Below are 25,938 nucleotides of genomic sequence, written 5' to 3' on the forward strand. Positions count from 1 at the left end.
TTATTAAGCGCTTACTATGTGCAAAGCACTGTTCGAAGCACTGGGGAGGTTACAAGGTGATCAGGTTGTCCCACGTGGGGCTCGCAGTCTTAATCCCCATTGTACAGATGAGGTAACAGGCACAGAGAAGTTAAGTGACTTGCCCAAAGTCACACAGCTGACCATTGATGGAGCTGGGATTTGAACCCGTGACCTCTGACCCCAAAGCCCGGGCTCTTTCCACTGAGCCACACTATTCCCAAGGACCAAGTGATACCAGGGCCAGACGTAGCCTCCTGGCACTGCTACAGCCCTCATTTCCAGGAGGCCTTCCCAGACTGAGCCCCTTCCTTCCTCTCCCCCTCATCCCCCTCTCCATCCCCCCCATCTTACCTCCTTCCCTTCCCCACAGCACCTGTATATATGTATATGTTTGTACATATTTATTACTCTATTTATTTATTTTACTTGTACATATCTATTCTATTTATTTTGTTAGTATGGTTTTGTTCTCCATTTCCCCCTTTTAGACTGTGAGCCCACTGGTGGGTAGGGACTGTCTCTAGATGTTGCCAATTTGTACTTCCCAAGCACTTAGTACAGTGCTCTGCACATAGTAAGCGCTCAATAAATACGATTGGTGATGATTATTTCCACCAATATTGAAGAGGGCTCCAGTCGGCTAAGGACCGTGTCCTCTTAGCTGCCTGCGTGTGCGACGTAGGTCTGTAGCTGGGTATGACCTCTGGGCTTCCTGCCTGCACCCCTGTGCTTACTCGGTTGGGATATTTGTGGAGCTGTACCTGGGGGACCACAGCTTTTCCCAGTTTGGGCCAGATCGGGAAGACATCGGCTCCTCTCTCTGGAACCACTGGCCCAACTCACCCCCCAAAAACTCCATCACCCTCTTCCAGGCCCCTTTCCCAACCCGTACAGAATCCAGTGGACAACAGCCCCAATCCTAACTTCACCTGGGGCCAAGGATCACTAGTCCCAGCTGGGACGTCTCACTAGAGAATCCCACCCCCGGGCCATCGATGCTGGGAATTGTTTACTGGCCCCCACGGTGAAAAGCAGCGCAGTCAGAGTTACGTGTCGCCATCAGCTGCAATGGGAAAAAGTGAAAGATGCCTCCATTTTTGAAATATTTTTGAGGGGGTGAGCAGAGAGCACAGGCCTGGGAGACGGAGGACTTGGGTTCCAATCTTGGCTTTGCCACTTGGCAGCAGCTGTGGCCTTAGGCAAGTCACTTAACTTTTTTAGGCCTCAGTTCCCTCGTCTGCAAAACGGGGATTCGATACCCGTCCTTCCTCCTACTTAAACTGTGAGCTCTGATTATCCTGATTATCTTGTACTACCCCAGCACTTAGTACAGTGCTTGACACATAGTCATCACTTAATGAATACCACAGTTATCAATCAGTGGTAGAGTACTTAAAGCACCGTACTAAACACGTGGGAAAGTACAGTATAATAGTTTGTAGATCCAATTCCCGCCCAGAAGGAGCCTATAGTCGACAGACTGCCCCCCGCCCCGTGAAGGGCAATCATTTTTGTACATGATCACCAAAACCAGGTTTCAAGGGAAAATTTTGGTTCCTCTCAGACTATGGGAGAGGGGCTGATGATCTAGCTACCCCAGGTGAGATTCCATTCCTGGCCCCAACCCTCACTCAACTAAACACGTGGGAAAGTACAGTATAATAGTTTGTAGATCCAATTCCTGCCCAGAAGGAGCTTATAGTCGACAGACTGGCCCCCCCGCCCCGTGAAGGACAAATCATTTTTGTACATGATCACCAAACCAGGTTAAGGGAAAATTTTGGTTCCTCTCAGACTATGGGACAGGGGCTGATGATCTAGCTACCCCAGGTGAGATTCCATTCCGGGCCCCAACCCTCACTCAACTAAACACGTGGGAAAGTACAGTATAATAGTTTGTAGATCCAATTCCCGTCCAGAAGGAGCTTATAGTCGACAGACTGGCCCCCCACCCCGTGAAGGACAAATCATTTTTGTACATGATCACCAAACCAGGTTTCAAGGGAAAATTTTGGTTCCTCTCAGACTATGGGACAGGGGCTGATGATCTAGCTACCCCAGGTGAGATTCCATTCCTGGCCCCAACCCTCACTCATCTCCCCATCATGGCTAAAGCTGCTAACGCCCACCCAGGTCTTCCAGCCACTTCCATTGGGGCAGGGGGTGACGCTGCTGTTTGCCACGCAGGAGGACCGGGTTTAAGAGCCAAGGGGCGGGGGTCTCCCTCATGGAGCAACCAGTTTCAAAGAGGAACAAATAGCCTCATTCCCTTCTCTTCCCTTTCCCACCCCTCCCGGCCACCAAGGTGGTGGGATTAACAAGAGGGAAAGCTCCTACCCCTTTTCCAGAAGGCCCCCGGCTCTGGTGCTATGGCTGAGCCAACACGAACTCCTCATGCCAAGCTGAGAGAGCTCGGGCACCTGAGTGTTCACTCCCAGACTCTCTCCGCATCCTATCTGGCCAGAATTGCAGCAGCAACAAAATCCCTGGGCTGAATGACAGAAGGAGAGAGGGAGGGAGGGAGGGACGGAGGGAGACAGCACCCGAGCGGCCGGAAAGAGAAGCAGACGGTAACACTCGAGATGTTCCTGGCATTTTGCGTTTATTAATCTGCAGTGACTCATAGACTGTCCCCACTGGGGGCCGTGGCCGGAGCCATTTCCCCATCCACCTCACACGGGAATGCAAATTAAATACCTGCTATCAAAACAAATATTCTTTCTTAAAAAAATCTGATTTTACACGCTTTTTTATTGAATTTTTTCCATTTCCTTAAAAAAAAAAAAAACGGCACCTCCTCACTAGCAGCTCTCCCCCCCTCATCCAGAGGCCTCGGGAGCCCCGAGGGGGGGAGGGGGGCGGAGGAGGCTGGGCACCTTTGGGGGGAGGGGCAGGAGCCCGGGGTTACCTCCTCAGGCTCTTCTGGGCCTGTTTCAATAACGTGTCAAAGTCGAGGGAGTCAAATTTGCTCTTCACGGGGGCAGGGTCGAAGTCCTCCCGATTGGAGTCTGCAAATGGGGAAAGAAAGGGAGACGCTGAAGCAGGGGCGTGCGAAGACCCGGTGCCTCAGAACCGGCCCTGGCACTTCTACCCACCCTTCTCCTATGGCCTCTTCATGCCCACAGCCACTGCACACCCCTGGCACCCCGTGCCACGACACCTCTCCGAAACCCTAACCAACCTCACAGTACGGCTGGGGCTTGGAGATGCTGGAGAGGGATGAGCTCAGCCTGACATCTACCAGTGGGTGGGAACGACTAGGGGAGCGGAGACTCCTCCGCGGCTACATATATATATATCCCAGAGGCAGAAACAGTCAATCGTATTTACTGAGCACTTACTATGTGCAGAGCACCGTACTAAGCACTTGGGAGAGTACCATATAACAAACAGCTTGGACTAGTGCAGAGAGACCAGGGATGGATGGAAGTCTGCCACTTCTTTTTTTCTTAACGGTATTTGTCAAACACTTAATATGCGCAGGCACCATACTAAACGCTGGGGTAGATACAAGCCGATCAGGTTGGACACGGTCCCTGCCCCACATGGGGCTCACGGTATTAATTCCCCATTTACAGATGAGGTAACAGGCACAGAAAAGCTAAGTGACTTGCCCAAGATCACACAGCCGACAAGGGGCGGAGCGGGGATTAGAACCCAGGTCCTTCTGACTCTCAATCCTGTGTTCTATCCACCAGGCCACATCGATTCTCTGGGTGACCCTGGGCAAGTCGCTTCACTGCCCTCTGCTTCCATTTCCTCATCTGTAAAATGGGGATTCAATATATGGTCTCACTCCTACTCAGACTGCAGGCCAGGGACTGTGTCTGACCGGATTCTCTCATATCATCATCATCATCATCAATCGTATTTATTGAGTGCTTACTATGTGCAGAGCACTGTACTAAGCGCTTGGGAAGTACAAATTGGCAACATATAGAGACAGTCCCTTCCCAACAGTAGGGACTGTCTCATATCCCCTTTGGTACTTCACAAACACCACGACAACGACCACCATTGAGGATGGTGGGGGAGCGCGGAGTGGGGTCCCCACACTCACCCAAGTCTGCATAGTTCCTCTTGCAGAACTGGCGCCGGCCCCCGAAGCACAGGTCGAAGGGCTGCTCGTCTGCTCGCCGCAGCTTGTGGCCACTCTCGATGGCGGCGAATGCCTCTTCGGCGTAACGGTAGGTGACGAAGCCGTAGTTGTCGCTGTACGGGAGCATCGGGGGAGAGGGGGTGATGGGGGGCTGCTAATAGGCCCTGAAGCCCCAGCCCACCCGCACCTCACTCTCGCTCCCCCCAAATCCCGGGAGTCCAGATCCACCCCGAGCCAGGGTCCTCGCTTCCAGTCAGGGCGAGCTCGCCCTCCTTCCCACTCTGGGCCACCCCGAGGGGCTGACTCACCCCTCAAAGCGGAAATGGATGGTACACTCCTCGATCTCCCCAAACACGGAGAAGCGGTGCTTCAGCTCTGCCCGGGTCATGCGCCCCGGGATCTTGCCGACGAAGACGACCCGTCTCTCCTCCTACGTGTGGACGAGCACCCGCGTGAGCCCGGGGCTTTCCGGGGACCCCCTACGTGCCCCGCCTTCGTCCACACCTACGACCCGAGCTACTCTGGGGTCACGGCACCCACCGTGGGGTGAGCTACGGCCTCGTGTCCTGTGGCTCAGGAACGCACCAAGCCCCCAGTCAACGCCCTGCCCACCGAAAGGCAACGGCCGCTCAATCAATCAATCAATCGTATTTACGGGGGAGAAACAGTGCGGGAGAAAACTCCAGACCGGGACGGAAGGTCTGGCCGTGGGACCCCTCCTCCCTGAGGGAGACAGCTCCGCGACTTACTATTGCACGTTCCTTCTGCAGGATTCTCTGTCTTTGGTAGTGGTCCTGGGAGTCATAATAGTCATACCTGACGGAGAAAAGGGCAGAGGAGACTCCCATTAGAGCTGGCTGCGAGGGGGCCTCCCCCAACCCCCACCAACTGGGCCAGGCAGCCCCTGCCAGCCAACACCCCCGAAGCTTCTCCGTCCTCAGCTTGGCCAGAGGAGGAATGCCGCCCAGCACTGGGGCGGCGGCCTCCCCGCCACTGCCCACCGCCCACCACACAAATCCCCCCTTTCACTGACCTCCGCCTTCTGTTACTCCTCTGGCGGGGGGATGGGGAGCGGGAGCGGCTGCGAGAGCTGGATGAGGACGAGTAAGACAGGGAGGAAGCGGCGGAAGACGAAGAGGAGGAGGAAGAGGAGGAGCGTCTCCGGGCTCGATCCCAGGAGCCGCAGCTGGAGCGGGACGAGGAGCGGGAGGAACAGGAGCGGCGGGAGCGGTACCTGGAGGAGAGCGCAAGGCCACCCGTCCCGTCGGTTCGGTTCTGGGGTCAGGCAACTCTCGTTCCCCCGTCCGCTCCCCGGCTCAGTCCTCGGCCTGTCTTCCTGCACCCCCGGCTATCCTAACCTCCCTGGGCCCCCCAACGCCCAAAAGCAGACAAGGAGGCCCTCTTGGTCTTGGGGAGAGGAAGACCACGCAAGTCCCAGCCTAGAGGAGAGCTGGTGGGCAAAGTCAGGGAAGGCGCTCGCGCTCTGGGGGCTGCTCACACACACCCCGCTGGGTTCACTAGGGAGGAAAATTTCCGGGGTCTTCCTTCTTTGCCACCCCCAGGGCCCTTCCTTCACAGCAGGGATTGGCCCAGGGCAGTTCTACTCCCACATGTCTGCTGTGTGACCTTGGGCAAGTCACTTTGCTTCTCTGGGCCTCAGTTCCTTTAACTGTAAATGGGGGAATAAGACTGTGAGCCCCAAGTGGAACAGGGACTGTGTCCAACCTGATTAACCTGCATGTATCCCGGTGCTTAGAACGGTGCTTGGTACATAGAAAGCGTTTAAGTGACATAATAGTAATAACAATTAATCAATAAGGAGCCCTGGTCTGGCTCTGACCCAAATCCAAGGCCTGTTTGGTTTGCAAGGGCCAGGCTGGAGAGAACCCAAAGGCCAAGAAGCGAGGCCGTCGGCTCATCCCGCAAATCGTCCGGCCCGCCGTCAGAACTGAGCGCTGCCCGGCCCAGACTCACCTTCGCCATCGCTTGGGCGGCGGGGACAGCGACCGAGACCGGGATCTGGAAGAGGAGGACGACGAGGACGAAGAGGCGGAGGAAGACACCGACGACGCCTCGCTGGCCCCGTTGGAGCAGGAGCCGAAGGAGCGGCTGCCGCGGGCTCGGCGCCCCTGCCAGGCTGGGCCGGCGGGGCTGGTGGAGTCCCGGCGCCTCCGGTAGCAGCGCACGGGGCCCCTGGTCCCGGCCGGCAGAGCGGGGTGAGTCCGGGGGTGGTCCTCCTCTCGGCCGGGCGAGGCCTCGGGGGACAGCAACACGGACGGGGCGGGGGCCGGGGGCCCCACCTCCCTCTTCTCACTAGTCCTGTGGTCGAGCTGCTCCCGACGAGTTTCCCCCGGCTGGGGCCCCGGGCGGCTGAGGGACAGGATGGGCTTGATGGTGATGTCCTGGTGGTGTTTGACGTTCCAGCGGGAGCCGACCCCCTGGGCGGGGGCGGGGGCCGGCCCCACGATGCAGTAGTCGTGGTCTCCGCTACCCACGTGGACGGGGATGGAGGCCAGGAGTTTGCTGCGTGGTCTGCTGGGGGGCAGGCCCTTGGTCTCGGCGCCGGTGGGGTTTGAGGCTCCCTCTTGGGCGGCCGCGGGGCGTGGGGACTTGGGCTTGCCCAGCAGGGAGACGGCAGCCAGGGGCTTCCACAGTTGGTGGGGCGGAGTGGCTGGGGGCGTCAGCCCTGGGGAGAAAACAGAATCACTTGGGAGGGGGAGAGGTACCCATCTCTTCCTGTTGCTCTGGATTACAGACAACGGCCAACATCCTAAATTTCAGCCCCATGCCTCTTCTCTTGCCTCCCCTCCCACTACTGTGGGCAAGACGGAGAAGTGGAGGAGGTGCAGAGGGGTTATGGGGTCCGGGCCCCAACGCTGCCATCTGGTCAGGGGCAGGGAGGGGGAGAGGAGGTTACCAGCTATTTCCCACTACGTCCCCAGCCATCCACCCAACCTTCTCCACGTTTTACCTGCCACATTGGCCAGTTCGGGGGCCTGTAAGCGGTCCAGGAGTCGTTTCTCCTGAGGGGTCTCGGCGCCACTGGAGAGAGAGAGAGAGACTCGATTTACGCCCCCGAGCCAGGACCGTGACTGTCTCGAGCGACCCAGGCCTCGCTCCTCTCCCTCCCAGCTCGGTCCCATGGGAGGCATCCGTTCAGAGGGGTGGGTACGATATCTTAGGGATGTCCAGGGCTGTACCCACAGGCCCCTTCCAAGGAACTCTAGTATCAGATTGAGGGCAGGCGAACACCCCACCCAGCAACCCCAGGCTCTGCCCTCCCTTCCCTAGAGCCCCTGCTTCCTGGCCAAGCTCGGCACAAAACTAACCCTGCGGGGACCGGGCCTGGTTTTAGACACGATGCCTTCCCGATTTAGATATGGGTGTGTGGTGGACCACAGCATGGCAGTGGGGGATTCCGGGAAACAATATCCAGCAGCCATGGGGGCAACCGTAGTAGCACAAGCCTAGGACACTTCTGACCTGATCTGGTACTCAGATCCGGCACAGGCCCAACAGTCCCAGCCCGGGAGGGACTGACTAGTGGAAGAATGGATCGGGGACCCCAGACACAAAGGCGATTCAGAGGATCGCCCAAAGGGCCGGGAGTCACCCACAGGAGTCCCCGGGGACCCTGGCAATCAAAGCCGATGGGTCTTGCACCGCCCGGCCGCCTTCGAGAACGGAGGACGCCACCCCTGGCTCCACAGCCCAGAGGCCTGGGTCCGGGAGCACCAGCCAGCCTGCTGCTGCTGCTCGACAGCTGTAGGGTAACTCGCCTGCTCGCTCAGGCCTGCCTCTCCATACTCACCCAGAGTTTCCTACAGCCGGAGTGTCGGCAGCGCTGGCCAGGCAAGGCGCCTCCTTTTTGGCTGCAAAGAAACCGCACGCGTTAACGGCCACGACGGGAAGGGGGACGCGGAGGCGGCACGGTGAGGCCTGCCCGGCTAAGGTCCGGGACCGGCCGGGCCTCGGCGACCGCTGTGGGGGTGAGGGGGTTGCCGGGCGGCAGAGAGGGGTTGGGCCCAGTTTACCCTGCTCTGCTCAGGTGAGAAGGGGTGGAGCGAGGGTCATACTCTCACCTTCAGACTTTTCAAACTGTTCCAGCAGACTGGAGAGATCTGAAGCCTCGATTCCTGGCAGGGGCAGAGACACAGGGTCAGGAATCCCGGGTCCTCTCTCTCCCGAGAGACCTAGGCAGTTTATCCTCTTCTCCCTCTTTCCCCTTCATCAGCCCCACCTCCCACGGGGGAGAAGGGGACCCGGAGGCCCAGCCCCGATGCCTAGAGTCTGACAGAAACCAAGGCAGCGGCAGAAACGGTGGGAACCAAGCGGGGTGTCACTCTACGACGACCCTCTCCCCCTTTCCACGGGTCCCTGGATCGAGAGGCAGGAAAAGAGCCCGGGCCTCACTCACCGATCTCGCTGATGAAAGCCTGCACCACATCCTCGGTGCCCCGGGCCTGCAGGGCCGGGGGAAAGACCAGCTTCCGCAGGTGAGCCGGGCGGACGCCAAGCGGCTTGGGGACCGGGCACTTCCCGGGCCCGGGCCCTGCCTTGCTCTTGGGTGGCGGGGACGGTTCCCCGGGGCCGGCCTGCGCTGCTCGCTCGGCTAATTGGGGCCCGGGCACCTCAGCTGCTGGCGCTTTCCTCTTGGGGCCAGGCACCTGAGTGGCCAGGTCTAACAGGGGCCCACCTGAAGTTGGCTTGGACCCACCGGACCGCCCCCCCGGGGAAGGCTGCTTGGAGGCTGGGTGCTCCGGCGGGACCGGATCCGGATTTATCTCGGCCACGGGTGGCGTGGTATGGGTGGCTCCCCGGGCGGTGGCCTCCGGCTTACGGGCAGGGCTGGCGGGAGCCAGCGGAGGGACCCCGATGGGCGTGAGTGGCTCTAACTGCGGAGGCAGGGCACTCTGAGGGGAGCTGGCCGGGAAGCCGTCCGGCCCCGGCCGGGGTGGAGGCACCCCGTGAACCATGGAGGGAGGGGGCACCGGGGGCGGGGGCATGGCGGCCCAGTAGGGCTGCTGCGGGCCCGGCGTCCAACACGCCGGCCCGTAGGGTCCCCCGGAACCGTAAGCTGGCCCGGGAACAGGGGGTGGGGCCCAAGGCACAGACGGGACCGGGGGCATGTGAAAGCTATTGGAGGTGCCGGCAGCCGGGGGCAGCCCGGAAGGGGCGGGCAGGCAGGGGTAGCCCACAGCGGGGGGCGGCGGGTAGCAGGGCCAGGAAGGTGGTGGGGCATACAGGGGGTAGGGATCCGGAGCATAGGGCATCATCGCCGGTGCTAGGGGCATCGGCAGAAGCGGAGGAGGGAGGGGGGCTGGAGGCAGACCTGGGGCCCCCTGCTCAGCCGCAGGAGGGGACACCATGAGGGGCACCTGGGGGGGCCCCACCGGTCTGGCTGGGGGCAGGGGATTAGCCGAAGGCGGTGTCAGCCCAGAGAGGTCACCGGCCAGCCCGATGGGGGGCAGAAGCGCCGGCTCATCCAAAGGCGGCGGCTCCTCGAGGGAGGGGGGACTGACGGACCTCTGCGGCGGGGACTCGACTGGCGGAGAGGCCTGGGGGGCCTTGGGCGGGGTTGGCTTTTCCACGCCCCGGCAGGGCCGAGCCAGGAGGCAGGGGATCTCGGCCAGCTCCGTGGGCGGCTCAGGCAGGCTGGGCCACCTCCCAGCTACGGGCCGGGGCTCGGCCCCCCGCTCGCTGGCCTGGCGCTGCCTCCTGCGCTGCCGGTACTCCGACAGGCTGAGAGGCCGGGGCTTCGCCTCGGCCCTCGGCGCGTCCGGCCGGCCCCGGGGGCCGGGGACCTCGGCGGGCGGCTGCTCGGGACTCCTGGGAGCCACCCCTGGCGGTCCTTCCCCGGGCTCGGGAGGCTGTTGTTGTTCCCCTCCGTCGGGTGGGAGCGGGCGGGCGGGGCTCTGGGGAGCGGGGCCGGGTTCAGGGGCTCTCTCCATCCTCCCCGGGCTCGGTCTCCGGCCCGCCGCGGCCTCGGCGGGCCTGACTCGGGGTCTCCCCCTGGGTCGGGGGGCCCGGGCCTCGCGCTGGGACTCCTCCAGCTGCCGCTCCAGGAAGTCGGACACCTGCACCGAGGGGCGGGCAGGGGGCTGGAGCCTCGATGACGAGCGGAGCCTCCGGCCCGACGGCCCCTCCTCCGTCAGCACCTGGGCCTCGCTCTTCTTCCTCCGGCCCCTTCTGGGACGCGGGGGCTTGGGGGAGGCTGGCGGGGCGGAGAGGGCCGTCCCCCCAGGGCTGCCGGGAGGTTCTCCGACCGATTCCGGTTCCCGGCTCGCCCCCGGGTCCTCCCTCTCCGGGGCCAGGGCGGCTTGCGGGGGCCCCCGCTCGGCCTCGCCGGGCCCCGGCTCCGTCGCGCCCTCGCTCTCCAGGGCGGGCACCGGCAGGAGGGGGACCGGGAAGGGGTCCTGGTCTTCCGGCAGCAGGGGACGTACCACCACGGGGATCTCCAGGGTGCCGCCCGACGTGTCCCCGTGCCCCACGATCTCCAGGACCACGCCGCCGCCCAGCAGCTCCTCATCCGCGGGGCCCAGCTCGGTGGCCAGGGCGGGCAGGCTGTAGGGATGCATGGCCCGCACCAACTCGCTCAGGGAGCAGATACTCTCGTCGGCGGCTTCTGAGCGCGGGGTGCTGCAGGGGGGTTGCCACACCGCCTCTTCGGCCTCGGGGGAGGCCAGGTGCATGGGGAAGTCCTGGGCGCCGTCCAGCTCGGGGGCCCAGCTGGGGCTGCCGCAGGACTCCAGGCAGGACTCCAGGCAGGGCCCGGGGCTGGCGGCCTCCTCCTCCTCCCCGTCGCTACGCTGCGGTGGGCACGGCCCAGTGTGGCCCCAGCGGGGGCGAGGCCTCCCCGGCTTCCTGCCTGGTGCCTTCGGGGAGGAGCTCTCCGGGAAGAGGGGAGACGGCAGCTCCCAGGCGGTATCAGTTAGGCACAAGTCCACCTGCAAGGGAGATGGTGAGGGAGAGGCTCAGCTCACTAGGCCACGCTGCTTCTCTAGTCATCAATCGTATTTATTGAGCGCTTACTATGTGCAGAGCACTGTACTAAGCGCTTGGGAAGTACAAATTGGCAACATATAGAGACAGTCCCTACCCAACAATGGGCTCACAGTCTAAAAGGGGGAGACAGAGAACAAAACCAAACATACTAACAAAATAAAATAAATAGAATAGATATGTACAAGTAAAATAAATAAATAGAGTAATAAATATGTACAAACCTATATACATATATACAGGTGCTGTGGGGAAGGGAAGGAGGTAAGATGGGGGGATGGAGGGGGGACAAGGGGGAAAGAAAGGAAGGGGCTCAGTCTGGGAAGGCCTCCTGGAGGAGGTGAGCTCTCAGCAGGGCCTTGAAGGGAGGAAGAGAGCTAGCTCGGCGGATGGGCAGAGGGAGGGCATTCCAGGCCCGGGGGGTGACGTGGGCCGGGGGTCGATGGCGGGACAGGCGAGAACGAGGCCTAACGGTGAGGAGATTAGCGGCGGAGGAGCGGAGGGTGCGGGCTGGGCTGGAAAAGGAGAGAAGGGAGGTGAGGTAGGAGGGGGCCAGGGGATGGACAGCCTTGAAGCTGAAGGTGAGGAGTTTCTGCCTGATGCGCAGATTGATTGGTAGCCACTGGAGATTATGGAGGAGGGGAGTGATATGCCCAGAGCGTTTCTGGACAAAGACAATCCGGGCAGCAGCCTGAAGTATGGACTGAAGTGGAGAGAGACGCGAGGATGGGAGATCAGAGAGAAGGCTGATGCAGTAGAGAGAAGGCTGATGCAGTAGCCTTTCTCTACTAGCAATTCTCTAGTATTTGTTGGGCGCTTAATACAGGGTGTGCGCTTGACAGACAGCACTGTTATTATTCTTAATAACCTTAGCAGGCAACGGTAGTGTCGGGGCAGGCAGAAGGATCCCACGCACCCCATAAAAAGGTCGGCAAGGCCGGGGGAAATCAGCGCCCAGGTGGTTTGGCTCCCAACCCCCTGTCCGAGGGTCACGGCCTCCGGCTGCTCACTCACCTTGCCATGGGCGGAGGCCCCGCTGCCACTGGTCTTGGCTCCCCGCTGGTCTTCGGGGGCCAGGTCACCCTCTGTGGGGGTTCGGGTCAGACTGAGCAGTTTCTGTAACTGGTGGGGGAGGAGCATGACGTAGAATGGAGGTTGGCGGGATCCGGCGGAACCCCAGGAGTCCTTCCTCCCAGCTCCTCCACCAACCCACCAGGCTGGGGGTACAAAGGGACCTGGGGCCAGGAGCAGCAGGAAGCCCGGGACCTGCCCTGGGGTGCATTTTCTCTCCCCCACCCCAATTCCCAACCGGCTCTCACAAGGGCCTACAGAGGCAACCGCCCCCCATAGCTGGGGAATGTCTGGCAGCTTTCATTGACAATGGTAATTGTTAAGTGCTTGCTAGGTGCCAGGCGTCGTACTAAGTGCTGGGGTAGATACGGGCTAATTGGGTTGGACACAGTCCCTGGCCCATGTGGGGCTCACAGTCTTAATCCCCATTTTGCAGATTTTGCAGGGAACTGAGGCCAGAGAAGTTAAGCGACTTGCCCAAGGTCACACAGCCCTCCCTCCCTCTGCCCATCCGCCAAGCTAGCTCTCTTCCTCCCTTCAAGGCCCTGCTGAGAGCTCACCTCCTCCAGGAGGCCTTCCCAGACTGAGTCCCTTCCTTCCTCTCCCCCTCGTCCCCCTCTCCATCCCCCCATCTTACCTCCTTCCCTTCCCCACAGCACCTGTATATATGTATATATGCTTGTACATATTTATTACTCTATTTATTTATTTATTTTACTTGTACATATCTATCCTATTTATTTTATTTTGTTAGTATGTTTGGTTTTGTTCTCTGTCTCCCCCTTTTAGACTGTGAGCCCACTGTTGGGTAGGGACTGTCTCTATATGTTGCCAATTTGTACTTCCCAAGCGCTTGGTACAGTGCTCTGCACATAGTAAGCGCTCAATAAATATGATTGATGATGATGATGATGAAGTGGTGAAGCCAGGATTAGAACCCAGGTCTTCCCAACTCCCAGGCCCGTGCTCTATCCACTAGGCTATGCTGCCTGTCATAGCGGCTTCCAGCTCTGCCCTCCGCAGCAAGGGCAATGCTCACCTAGGACAGTCCAGAGGGCTTAGTCTTCTAGACTGTGAGCCCACTGTTGGGTAGGGACTGTCTCTGTATGTTGCCAGCTTGTACTTCCCAAGCGCTTAGTACAGTGCTCTGCGCACAGTAAGCGCTCAATAAATACGATTGATTGATTGATTGATTAAGGGGGGAGGGGCCATACCGATGAGCTCTCCCGGGGAGAGACCAGCAGCTCTGAGTCAGGAAGGGAATCAAAGGGCGATAGGCTCTCATCATCAGTGTTGCCCAGGATCTCCGTCAGGGCTGTCAGCAAAGACACTTCGTTCTGCTCGTCCAACATCAGCTTGTTCTGGTCGGGGAGACAAGGCCGGTGAGCCCAGGGGACCCAGCCACCCCCCGACCCCGGCATCACGGGGCAGGCTGAGGAGCCCACCAAACCCAGAGCCGCCGGCTGAAAGCTCAGGGCTCAGCTAAGTGGGCCTGGTCCATCTCAACACGTCAGCGGGCGCCTCGGGCTGGACCATCCGCTGGGCGCTGGGATGCCTGGGTCTGGCTACTTGCCTCTAAATCACCCCATTTTGGGATGGAAGAGGACGGGGGGGTGGTGGTGAGGGAGGTAGGTGGACAGATTAGGGTTGGATGCTGGGGGTTGGGTCTTTGCACCCCAACCCCATCCCTGAAAGGTTCCGTTCCAGGAGCTCTGGGGGTGCTGGGACTGGCCTGAATGCAACTCGGCAGGATGAGGGAAACGCTTATACTGGTCCCCAACTCCTTAGCCTTTAGAGGACTCTGCAGGCTCCCACAGACAAGTGGCTCCCACTCCCCCACCCCCGCTTCTTTACCTCATTAAGATTGCCAAAGTCTTCGATGATGGAGATGACCGTGGCATCCATGTAGCTCTGCATGGTCCCTAGGATCTCCTCCGAGTCCAGAGACGACAGGGCCAGGTCTGACACACTGATGTAGCTGGCATCCTCCTCCTTGGGCAGTGGGTCCTAGGGAGGGGCACAAAGTGAGCTGGGCACGGTCCCCCGATCACCACAATAACAACTACACTAAAAAGAAAAGTCGTATTTGTTAAGTGCTTACCAGGTACCAAGCATTACACTAAGCAACGAGGAAGATTCGAGACAGTCAGGTTGGCCCTAGCCCGTCTCACGTGAGGCTCAGTCTTAGTAAGCAGGAGAACAGGAAGTGAATTCCCCATTTTACAGATGAGGACACTGAGCCTGCTATATTGCACTCACCCAAGCGCTCAGTGCAGTGCTCCGCACAATAAGCCCTCAATAAATAAAATTGATTGGTACAACTGAGGCACAGAGAAGTCCAAGTGACTTACGCAAGGTCACAAGTAGGCAAGTGGCAGAGCCAGGACTGGAACCCAGGTCCTCTGACTCCCAGTTCTGTGCTCTTTCCATTAGGCCGGGCTTATTCTAATCTTTTACTCTGCTGCCTTCAGAGTTGTGTCTCTCCCCTCCCCAACTGGCCGGCCACCCCTCCACCCCACCCCAACCTGCTGAGCCTTGCCCCAAAGGAGAGGACATCCAGGGCAGAGCCAAGCACGGCTTAGTAGATAGATTGCGGGCCCGGGAGTCCGAAGGACCCGGTTCTAATCCTGGCTCTGCCACACGACTTCTGTGTGACCCTGGGTAAGTCACTGCCACAAGTCTCTGGGCCTCAGTTACCTCACCTGCGCAATGGAGATTAAGACTGTGAGCCCCATCTGGGACAGGGACTGTGTCCGACCTGATGGATCTGTATCTACCTCAGAGCACAGAACGGTGCTTGGTAGACAGTAAGCGCTTAAACAAGCATCACGGCTATCCTTTTTTTATCATCACTCCTTCTGGGGGAACCCAGGGCCCCTGTTCTGATGCGGGGGAGGAGGGGAAGGGAAGGGCCTGGGGTCGGGGGAGGCTGTAGGTCTGATGGCTCGGCTCCCGGTGCTACCACGCCCTGCCCTTCTGGGAATGGCTTTAACAGGCAGAGAACAAGCACCATCATCCGCTCATTAGCCAGGAGGAGCCGCCCGGACAGGTTGTCCGTGGGCGTCCGTCCTCCAGCTCCGCAGTGGCGCTGGCCGGGCTGGGGAGACCCAACTTGGCCCGGCAGACCAGTTCCTGGGCTCCCTGGGGCTGGCCCCTGCCCCTCTCTAGAATGTCAGCCAGCCCCTCCCCTCCCCAAGCCATTCCCTCCCTTTCCCCCCCTGCTCAGGCTTGGGCCTGGCTTCTGCATCGCAGAACTTAAGGCCACAGGGGCTGGAGGAGAAGCCACAGGGCTGGCGGCCACCCAGGCGGAGCAGCTTGGACAGCGAGGAGGTACGAGAGGGTCTTCTGGGGCACAGAGGAGAATGATAATGGCAATGGAACTTAGTGAGCGCTTACTGCACACCAACGCATGTGCGAGACTCAGAATGGACCCAGAAGTTATGCCCAGGGCACAAGTGAAACGTGAAAGCGTGTTTTAAACCTCCCCAGCTCATCGCAGGGCTGTAATTATGGCCGCAGTCCCAACAGCCAGAATATCGGGTAGCAATCTCACCTCACTCAGCAAAAACTCCATGAACGACACCATCCTTTCATTTTTGCAATGTCAGCTCTGCCCCCGCCTCCACCCCCGACTCCTCTGCCCGAGGGGTCAGTTGAGTCCCCTGTCAGGGCGTGAGCGTCTTCTACAAGACTCTGGCCACAGCAGTCCTCAAGCCTTCCGAGAGAGAGCCAGACCCCCGCTCATACTCTCCCCTGCGAACGGAGGACCCTTCTCCCTGAACTCGGCTGGCCCCCGGAATCTGGGAATGCCCCCGTGCAGCTCTCATCCTTGGAATTCCAAGCTTCCTCATCTTCCATCCATCCAACCGCCCCCAAGGCTCCCCTCCCATGAAGCATGCTGCAACTCCCAAATGCTCTCCTGCCCCATCCAGCTGTCCTTGACTTCGATAATGACCGACAGGCTGACAGAACTGGGGGGTGACACACAGACACCCTAGGTTATATCCAACCTCCCCCATTTAGTTTCTTCAGCTGCAACTGGGGGCCTCCGACAAGGCAGGAACTTAGGGAGAAATGGATGCCCGTAATCTGAGCAGACCTAGGATCCAGAAGTCAGAAGTGAGTTTCCTTTCTTGGCCCTGGGAAGTGGGGAAGAGGTAGGACAGACTTGCTTCATTAAACAGGCTGGGAAACTGAAGCACAGAGTTTATACCCTGAGCTAAAGGCACTGGATCAGGATCCAAAAGTCCTGCCACTGGAAGTCCTGCTTCCCAGCTCCCCCACATCAGATGGTGAGTTTCTTGAGTCCAGGGGTCACAACATTTTTTAATATGCTCCCTGGATGTGGGGGGTGGAGAAGAGTGCCCTCAACCAACACGATTGCCAGCAATACAGCCCAGGAGGCTTCATCACCAAACCAGGCATGGAATCCGCGCCCGTGGACCCCACAGGAGGGACCCCGGGCTGGGCCGAGCAAAGGGGATTTGCTAAGAAGAGCAAAAGACCCCTTCCTTCCTCTCCCCCTCGTCCCCCTCTCCATCCCCCCCATCTTACCTCCTTCCCTCCCCCACAGTACCTGTATATATGTATATATGTTTGTACATATTTGTTACTCTATTTTACTTGTCCATATCTATTCTATGTATTTTATTTTGTTAGTATGTTTGGTTTTGTTCTCTGTCTCCCCCTTTTAGAGTGTGAGCCCACTGTTGGGTAGGGACTGTCTCTATATGTTGCCAACTTGGACTTCCCAAGCACTTAGTACAGCGCTCTGCATACAGTAAGCGCTCAATAAATACGGTTGATGACGAAAAGACAATTCTGAGCTCCAAAAGCGGAACCGTTCTTCCCGTCAGATGTCAGGAGACTCCAAGCAGGTCTGTCCCCTCTCCTTCCCACATCCAACATTTCGGGGGCCGCCTCTGTGCCAGGCCCACCAGCCTGCCACCACGTGCCCTCCATCAGGCACTCGGGTCCCGGCTACAACGGGCAGCTCGCCCAAGTGGGACGCCCATCAAGGGCCCGGTGATTGTGTTGGCAGCAGGGGATCATCATCATCATCATCAATCGTATTTACTGAGCGCTTACTATGTGCAGAGCACTGTACTAAGTGCTTGGGAAGTACAAATTGGCAACATATAGAGACAGTCCCTACCCAACAGTGGGCTCACAGTCTAAAAGGGGGAGACAGAGAACAAAACCAAACATACTAACAAAATAAAATAAATAGGATAGATATGCACAAGTAAAATAAATAAATAAATAGAGTAATAAATATGTAGAACCATATATACATATATACAGGTGCTGTGGGGAAGGGAAGGAGGTAAGACGGGGGGGATGGAGAGGGGGACGAGGGGGAGAGGAAGGAAAGGGCTCAGTCTGGGAAGGCCTCCTGGAGGAGGTGAGCTCTCAGCAGGGCCTTGAAGGGAGGAAGAGAGTGAGCTTGGCAGATGGGCAGAGGGATTGGGGGCATTCCAGGCCCGGGGGAGGACGTGGGCCGGGGGTCGATGGCGGGACAGGCGAGAACCAGGCCCTGTGAGGAGATTAGCGGTGGCAGAGGAGCGGAGGGTGCGGGCTGGGCTGGAGAAGGAGAGAAGGGAGGTGAGGTAGGAGGGGGCTAGGGGATGGACAGCCTGGAAGCCCAGGGTGAGGAGTTTCTGCCTGATGCGCAGATTGATTGGTAGCCACTGGAGGTTTTTGAGGAGGGGAGTGATATGCCCAGCGCGTTTCTGGACAAAGATAATCCGGGCAGCAGCATGAAGTATGGACTGAAGTGGAGAGAGACACGAGCAGGAGCGAGCTGACGCTCCGTCCGGGCCTTCCCGGCTGGGCATACCCACTGGGGAGGAGTGCTCGGCTTTTTGTACCGCTCCCTGGACGCCGCCCCGCTCACCCCTAAGCTTCTGGGCCTCGCTGGCCCTTGTCTGAGTCACTTGGGTGCAGAACTCCACAGCCCATGAGTCACTCCCGGCAGGTCCCCACCAAACTTTTCTCACGACCCCCCCCCTCGCCACCACACGCACACTCCCTCGCTGGCTGGCTGGCTACCTCTCCCCAAAGCCGGTTTGGCAGAAGCGCCCCATCCCAGCCTGGCGTGGCTTTCATGACCTGCCAAGCTGCATCCTCGGATGGCAGTCACCGCTTGTGCCCGGGCATCCCTCCTCCCTTCCAGTGGAGTGGATAGAGCAGTCGGAAAGGGTCTAATCCTGGCTCCGCCACTTGTTGCCAACTTATATGTTGCCAACTTGCACTTCCCAAGCTCTTAGTACAGTGCTCTGCACCCAGTAAGCGCTCAATAAATACGACTGACTGACTGACTGAACTTGTCTGCTGTGTGGCCTTGGGCAAGCCACCTCACTTCTCCGTGCCTCAGTTCTCTCATGTATAAAAGGGGGATGAAGACTGGGAGCCCTGTGCGGGACAGGGACTGTGGATCCACGGTATCCACCCCAGCGCTTAGTACAGTGCCTGGCACTTTGTGAGTGCTTGACAAGCAGTGTGGCTCAATGGAAAGAGCCTGGGCTTTGGAGTCAGAGGTCGTGGGTTCAAATCCCGGCTCTGCCAATTGTCAGCTGGGTGACTTTGGGCAACTCTGGGCCTCAGTTCCCTCATCTGGAAAATGAGGATTAAGACTGTGAGCCCCCCGTGGGACAACCTGATCACCTTGTAACCTCCCCAGTGCTTAGAACAGTGCTTTGCACATAGTAAGCACTTAATGCCATTATTATTATTATTATATACCATAATTATCATCATTAATCCGCCTGCATAGGTGCCCACTGGCCTCCTTTCCCAACTCCACCTGTGCTTCACCGCTCCCAGCAGCCTTAAAAGCAGCAGCAGGAGCAGCATTCATTCATTCAGGCGTATTTATTGAGCGCCTACGGTGTGCAGAGCACTGTACTAAACGCTCGGGAAGTACAATTTGGCAATAGAGCGGGGCAATCCCCGCCCACGCCGGGCTTATAGAGGAAGCAGCCTGGGTCAGTGGAAAGAGCACAGGCTTGGGAGTCAGAGGTCACGGGTTCCAATCCTGACCACGCCGCTTCTCAGCGGTGTGACGCTGGGCAAGTCACTTCATTCATTCATTCAATCGTATTTACTGAGCGCTTACTGTGTGCCGAGCACTGTACTAAGCGCTTGGGAAGTACAAGCTGGCAACATATAGAGACGGTCCCTACCCAACAGCGGGCTCACTGCTCTGTGCCTCAGTGACCCCATCTGTAAAATGGGGGACAACCCGATCACCTTGTAACCTCCCCAGCGCTTAGAACAGTGCTTTGCACATAGTAAGCGCTTAATAAATGCCATTATTGTCCGTGCCTCAGTTCCCTCATCTATAAAACGGGGATGAAGGCTGGGAGCCCCGTGCGGGACGGGGACTGTGTCCAACCCGATTTGCTTGCAACATAGTAAGCGCTTAGCAAATACCATCGTCATCATTATGAGGAGGAGGAGGAGCAGGGCGGGCTGCAGTCGTTGCCACACTGGCGGAATTCCCTCCTCCTCCTCCTCCTTCCCTCCCTCCATCCCTCCCAGGAGCCAGGCCAAAGGCGGCCCGGGAGGAAGGATCCCAGTGATGATGATGATGATGGCATTTGTTAAGCGCTGGGGAGGATACAAGCAGCGTGGCTCAGTGGCAAGAGCCCAAGCTTGAGAGTCAGAGGTCACGGGTTCTAATCCCGGCTCCGCCACTCGTCAGCTGTGTGACTCTGGGCAAATCACTTCACTGGGCCTCAGTTCCCTCATCTGTAAAATGGGGATGAAGAGTGTGAGCCCCACGTGGGACAACCTGATCAATCAATTGTATTTATTGAGCGCTTACTGTGTGCAGAGCACTGTACTAAGCGCTCGGGAAGGACAAGTTGGCAACAGAGACAGTCCCTACCCAACAGTGGGCTCACAGTCTAAAAATAATAATGATGGCATTTGTTAAGCGCTTACTGTGTGCAAAGCACTGTTCTAAGCGCTGGGTGGGGATACAAGGTGATCAGGTTGTCCCCCGTGGGGCTCACAGTCGTAATCCCCATTTTACAGATGAGGGAACTGAGGCTCAGAGAAGTGAAGCAACTTGCCCAAGGTCACACAGCAGACATGTGGAGGAGCCGGGATTCGAACCCATGACCTCCGGCTCCAAAGCCCGGGCTCTTTCCGCTGAGCCACGAACCCGATCACCTTGTATCCTCCCCAGCGCTTAGAACAGTGCTCTGCACATAGTAAGCGCTTAACAAATGCCATCATTATTAGTATTACAAGAGCCCACTGTTGGGTAGGGACTGTCTCTATATGTTGCCAACTTGTACTTCCCAAGCGCTTAGTACAGTGCTCTGCACACAGTAAGTGCTCAATAAATACGATTGATGATGATGATGATAATGATCAGGCTGTCCCACGTGGGGCTCACAGTCTTCATCCCCACTTTACCGCTGAGGAGAAGCAGCATGGCTCAGTGGAAAGAGCCCGGGCTTGGGAGCCAGAGGTCATGGGTTCTAATCCCGGCTCCGCTGTCTGTCAGCTGTGTGACTTTGGGCAAGTCACTTAACTTCTTTGGGCCTCAATTCCCTCATCTGTAAAATGGGGGTGAAGACCGTGAGCCCCCCCGTGGGACAACCTGATCACCTTGTATCCTCCCCAGCGCTTAGAACAGTGCTTTGCACGTAGTAAGCGCTTAACAAATGCCATCATTATTATTACATATTTATTACTATGGTTGTACATATTTATTACTCTATTTATTTATTTATTTTACTTGTACATATCTATCCTATTTATTTTATTTTGTTAGTATGTTTGGTTTTGTTCTCTGTCTCCCCCTTTTAGACTGTGAGCCCACTGCTGGGTAGGGACTGTCTCTATATGTTGCCAATTTGTACTTCCCAAGCGCTTAGTACAGTGCTCTGCACATAGTAAGCGCTCAATAAATACGATTGATGATGATGATGATTACAGCGTGGCTCACTGGAAAGAGCCCGGGCTTTGGAGTCGGAGGTCATGGGTTCACATCCCGGCTCCTCCACTCGCCAGCTGTGTGACTTTGGGCGAGTCACTTCACTTCTCTGGGCTTCATCTGTAAAATGGGGATGAAGGCTGTGAGCCCCACGTGGGACAACCTGATCACCTTGTAACCTCCCCAGCGCTTAGAACAGTGCTTTGCACATAGTTGCTTGGCTCAGTGGAAAGAACCCGGGCTTTGGAGTCCGAGGTCATCGGTCCAAATCCCGGCTCTGCCACTTGTCAGCTGGGTGACTTTGGGCAAGTCACTTAACCCAGCGCTTAGAACAGTGCTGTGCGCATAGTAAGCGCTTGATACATGCCAACATTATTATTATCAACTTCTCTGGGCCTCGGTTACCTCCTCTGTAAAATGGGGGTTAAGACTGTGAGCCCCACGTGGGACAACCAGAACACCTTGTAAATTCCACAGCACGTAATAAGTGCTTAACAAATGTCATCATTAATATCATTATTATTGTAGTTAACAAATACCGTCATTATCATTACTACTATAAGGTGATCACCCCCACTTTACAGATGAGGGAACCGAGGCCCACAGAAGCGAGGCGGCTCGCCCAAAGTCACCCAGCCGCCACGGGGAGGGGGTGGGATTGGAACCCACAACCCGGGCCGCCGCACCCTGCTCCCGCCGGTTGCGACGGCGGCTGATTTCCCAGGCACTTAGCCCAGTGCTATGCACACAGTAAGCGCTCACTAAACACAACTGAATGAATGAACGACTGTACTGAGCGCTTGGGAAGTACAAATTAACAAATACCATTATTATTACTACTACAAGGTGATCACCCCCACTTTACAGATGAGGGAAGCGAGGCGGCTCGCCCAAAGTCACCCAGCCGCCACCGGGAAGGGGCGGGATTGGAACCCACAACCCGGGCCGCCGCACCCTGCTCCCGCCGGTTGCGACGGCGGCTGATTTCCCAGGCGCTTAGTCCAGTGCTCTGCACACAGTAAGCGCTCAATAAATACGACTGAATGAATGAATGTACTGAGCGCTTGGGAAGTCCAAGTTAACAAACATCATTATTATTGCTACTACAAGGTGATCACCCCCACTTTACAGCTGAGAGAAGCGAGGCGGCTCGCCCAAAGTCACCCAGCCGCCGCGGGGCGGGGGCGGGATTGGAATCAATCAATCAATCAATCGTATTTATTGAGCGCTTACTGTGTGCAGAGCACTGTACTAAGCGCTTGGGAAGTCCAAGCTGGCAACATCTAGAGACGGTCCCTACCCAACAGTGGGCTCACAGTCTAAAAGGGGGAGATTGGAAAAGGGGGATTGGAACCCACAACCTGGGCCGCCGCACCCTGCTCCCGCCGGTTGGGACGGCGGCTGATTTCCCAGGCGCTTAGTCCAGTGCTCTGCACACTGTAAGCACTCAATAAATACGACTGAATGAATGAGTGTACTGAGCGCTTGAGAAGTACAAGTTAACAAACACCACCATTGTTATTATTGCTACTACAAGGTGATCACCCCCACTTTACAGATGAGGGAAACGAGGCGGCTCGCCCAAAGTCACCCAGCCGCCGCGGGGCGGGGGCGGGATTGGACTCAATCAATCGTATTTATTGAGCGCTTACTGTGCGCAGAGCACTGTACTAAGCGATCAATCACTCAATCGTATTTATAGAGCACTTACTGTGCGCAGAGCACTGGACTAAGCGACCAATCACTCAATCGTATTTATAGAGCGCTTACTGTGCGCAGAGCACTGGACTAAGCGATCAATCACTCAATCGTATTTATAGAGCGCTTACTGTGTGCAGAGCACTGTACTAAGCGCTTGGGAAGTCCAAGTTGGCAACATCTAGAGACGGTCCCTACCCAACAGTGGGCTCACAGCCTCACCGTCCCTTTCTAATGCAGTCTGCGGCCTCACATTTTGACATAAGCTTCCCCACCCTACCTCCTTCCCTTCCCCACAGCACCTGCATATAAGTCTATATGTTTGTACGGATTTATTACTCTATTTATTTATTTTACTTGTACATATCTATTCTATTTATTTTTATCTTGTTAATATGTCTTGTTCTCTGTCTCCCCCTTCGAGCCCGTGAGCCCGCTGTTGGGTAGGGACCGTCTCTAGATGTTGCCAACTTGGACTTCCCAAGCGCTTAGCACAGTGCTCTGCACACAGTAAGCGCTCTATAAATACGATTGAGTGATTGATCGCTTAGTCCGGTGCTCTGCGCACAATAAGCGCTCAATAAATACGACTGATTGATTGATTGATTATGATGACCGTCTCTAGATGTTGCCAGCTTGGACTTCCCAAGCGCTTAGTCCGGTGCTCTGCGCACAGTAAGCGCACTATAAATACGATTGAGTGATTGATCGCTTAGTCCAGTGCTCTGCGCACAGTAAGCGCTCTATAAATACGATTGAGTGATTGATCGCTTAGTCCAGTGCTCTGCGCACCGTAAGCTCTCAATAAATACGACTGATTGACTGATTATGATGACCGTCTCTAGATGTTGCCAACTTGGACTTCCCAAGCGCTTAGTCCGGTGCTCTGCACACAGTAAGCGCTCTATAAGTACGATTGAGTGATTGATCGCTTAGTACAGTGCTCTGCGCACAGTAAGCGCTCAATAAATATGACTGATTGACTGATTGATTATGATGACTGTCTCTAGATGTTGCCAACTTGGACTTCCCAAGCGCTTAGTCCGGTGCTCTGCACACAGTAAGCGCTCTATAAATACGATTGAGTGATTGATCGCTTAGTCCAGTGCTCTGCACACAGTAAGCGCTCAATAAATACGATTGAGTGATTGATCGCTTAGTCCAGTGCTCTGCGCACAGTAAGCGCTCAATAAATACGACTGATTGATTGATTGATTATGATGACCGTCTCTAAATGTTGCCAACTTGGACTTCCCAAGCGCTTAGTCCGGTGCTCTGCGCACAGTAAGCACTCAATAAATACGATTGATTGATTGAATAAAAGGGGGAGATTGGAACCCACAACCTGGGCCGCCGCACCCTGCTCCCGCCGGTTGGGACGGCAGCTGATTTCCCAGGCGCTCAGCCCAGTGCTCTGCACATAGTAAGCGCTCATTGAATGAATGAATGAATGCACACAGTACGGGAGGAGCGTGGCTCAGTGGAAAGAGCCCAGGCTTTGGAGTCAGAGGTCACGGGTTCGAATCCCGCCTCCGCCGCGTCTGCTGTGGGACCTTGGGCAAGTCACTTAACTTCTCTGAGCCTCAGTTACCTCATCTGCAAAATGGGGATGAAGACTGTGAGCCCCACGGGGGACAACCTGATCACTTTGCACCCTCCCCCAGCGCTTAGAACGGCGCTTTGCACATAGTAAGCGCTTCACAAATGCCAACATTATTATTATTATTAATGAATAAATGAATGCACACAGTACGGGAGGAGCGTGGCTCAGTGGAAAGAGCCCGGGCTTTAGAGTCAGAGGTCATGGGTTCGAATCCCGCCTCCGCGCGTCTGCTGTGGGACCTTGGGCAAGTCACTTAACTTCTCTGAGCCTCAGTTACCTCATCTGTAAAATGGGGATTAAGACTGTGAGCCCCAGGTGGGACAACCTGATCACTTTGTACCCCCCCCCAGCGCTTAGAACGGCGCTTTGCACATAGTAAGCGCTTCACAAATGCCAACATTATTATTATTATTAATGAATAAATGAATGCACGCAGTACGCGCTCAATGAATGAATGAATGCACACAGTACGGGAGGAGCGTGGCTCGGTGGAAAGAGCCCGGGCTTTGGAGCCAGAAGTCATGGGTTCGAATCCCGACTCCGCCACACGTCTGCTGTGCGACCTTGGGCAAGTCCCTTAACTTCTCTGAGCCTCAGTTACCTCATCTGCAAAATGGGGATGAAGACTGTGAGCCCCACGGGGGACAACCTCATCACTTTGTAGCCCCCCCCGCGCTTAGACAAGTGCTTTGCACGTAGTAAGCGCTTCACAAATGCCAACATTATTATTATTAATGAATGAATAAATGAATGCACACAGTACGCGCTCAATGAATGAATGCACACAGTACGGGAGGAGCGTGGCTCGGTGGAAAGAGCCCGGGCTTTGGAGCCAGAAGTCATGGGTTCGAATCCCGGCTCCGCCACACGTCTGCTGTGGGACTTTGGGCAAGTCCCTTAACTTCTCGGAGCCTCAGTTACCTCATCTGTAAAATGGGGATGAAGACTGTGAGCCCCACGGGGGACAACCTGATCACTTTGTAGCCCCCCCCGCGCTTAGACAAGTGCTTTGCACGTAGTAAGCGCTTCACAAATGCCAACATTATTATTATTATTAATAATGAATGAATGAATGCACAGAGTACGCGCTCAATGAATGAATGAATGAATGAAGGGCGGCGGGGGAGAGCCACGTGGGCGCCCGGGCCTGTCCCACGTGGGCGCGCCCCGCTGCCCTCGCCCACGTGGGGGCGCGCGCGCGCGCGCTCCCGCGGCCACGTGGCTCCTGAGGGGGGGGCGCGCGCTGAGGCGCGCGCCCGCCTCGGGCCTTCCCGGCTTCGGCCTGAAGCCCGTCCCGGCCCGGCCCGGCAGGCTCCACGTGTCCCCGGCCGGCGTGCGCCCGCGCAGCCGCCGCCGCCGGCCCCCGGTCCTCACCTGGGCCGCCTCAGCCGCGGTGTCCCGGGTCCTCGGCGGCGCGGGCTCCCGCTTGGCGCCGGCCGGGCCCCCTCCCTGAGGCGGCGCGGCCCCATCGCCCCGCGCCCGCCGCGCCGCCAT

General features: G+C 57.3%; 1 protein-coding gene across 1 annotated transcript; it reads right to left on the reverse strand.

Moving 5' to 3' along the window:
- Positions 1–2,874: 2,874 nt before the first annotated feature.
- Positions 2,875–25,938, reverse strand: PPRC1 (PPARG related coactivator 1). Its single transcript, XM_038758506.1, has 14 exons — positions 25,819–25,938; positions 14,048–14,200; positions 13,408–13,554; positions 12,137–12,244; positions 8,538–11,067; positions 8,203–8,256; positions 7,932–7,992; positions 7,092–7,162; positions 6,095–6,806; positions 5,154–5,354; positions 4,870–4,936; positions 4,429–4,550; positions 4,082–4,233; positions 2,875–3,029 (listed from the first exon to the last, which is right to left on the reverse strand). The coding sequence occupies exons 1-14, from the start codon at positions 25,936–25,938 to the stop codon at positions 2,926–2,928; spliced, it is 4,602 nt and encodes a 1,533-aa protein (XP_038614434.1). The 3' UTR covers positions 2,875–2,925.

The sequence above is a fragment of the Tachyglossus aculeatus genome, chromosome 16 (assembly GCF_015852505.1).
Source record: "Tachyglossus aculeatus isolate mTacAcu1 chromosome 16, mTacAcu1.pri, whole genome shotgun sequence".
In the NCBI taxonomy this organism is placed as follows: Eukaryota; Metazoa; Chordata; class Mammalia; order Monotremata; family Tachyglossidae; genus Tachyglossus; species Tachyglossus aculeatus.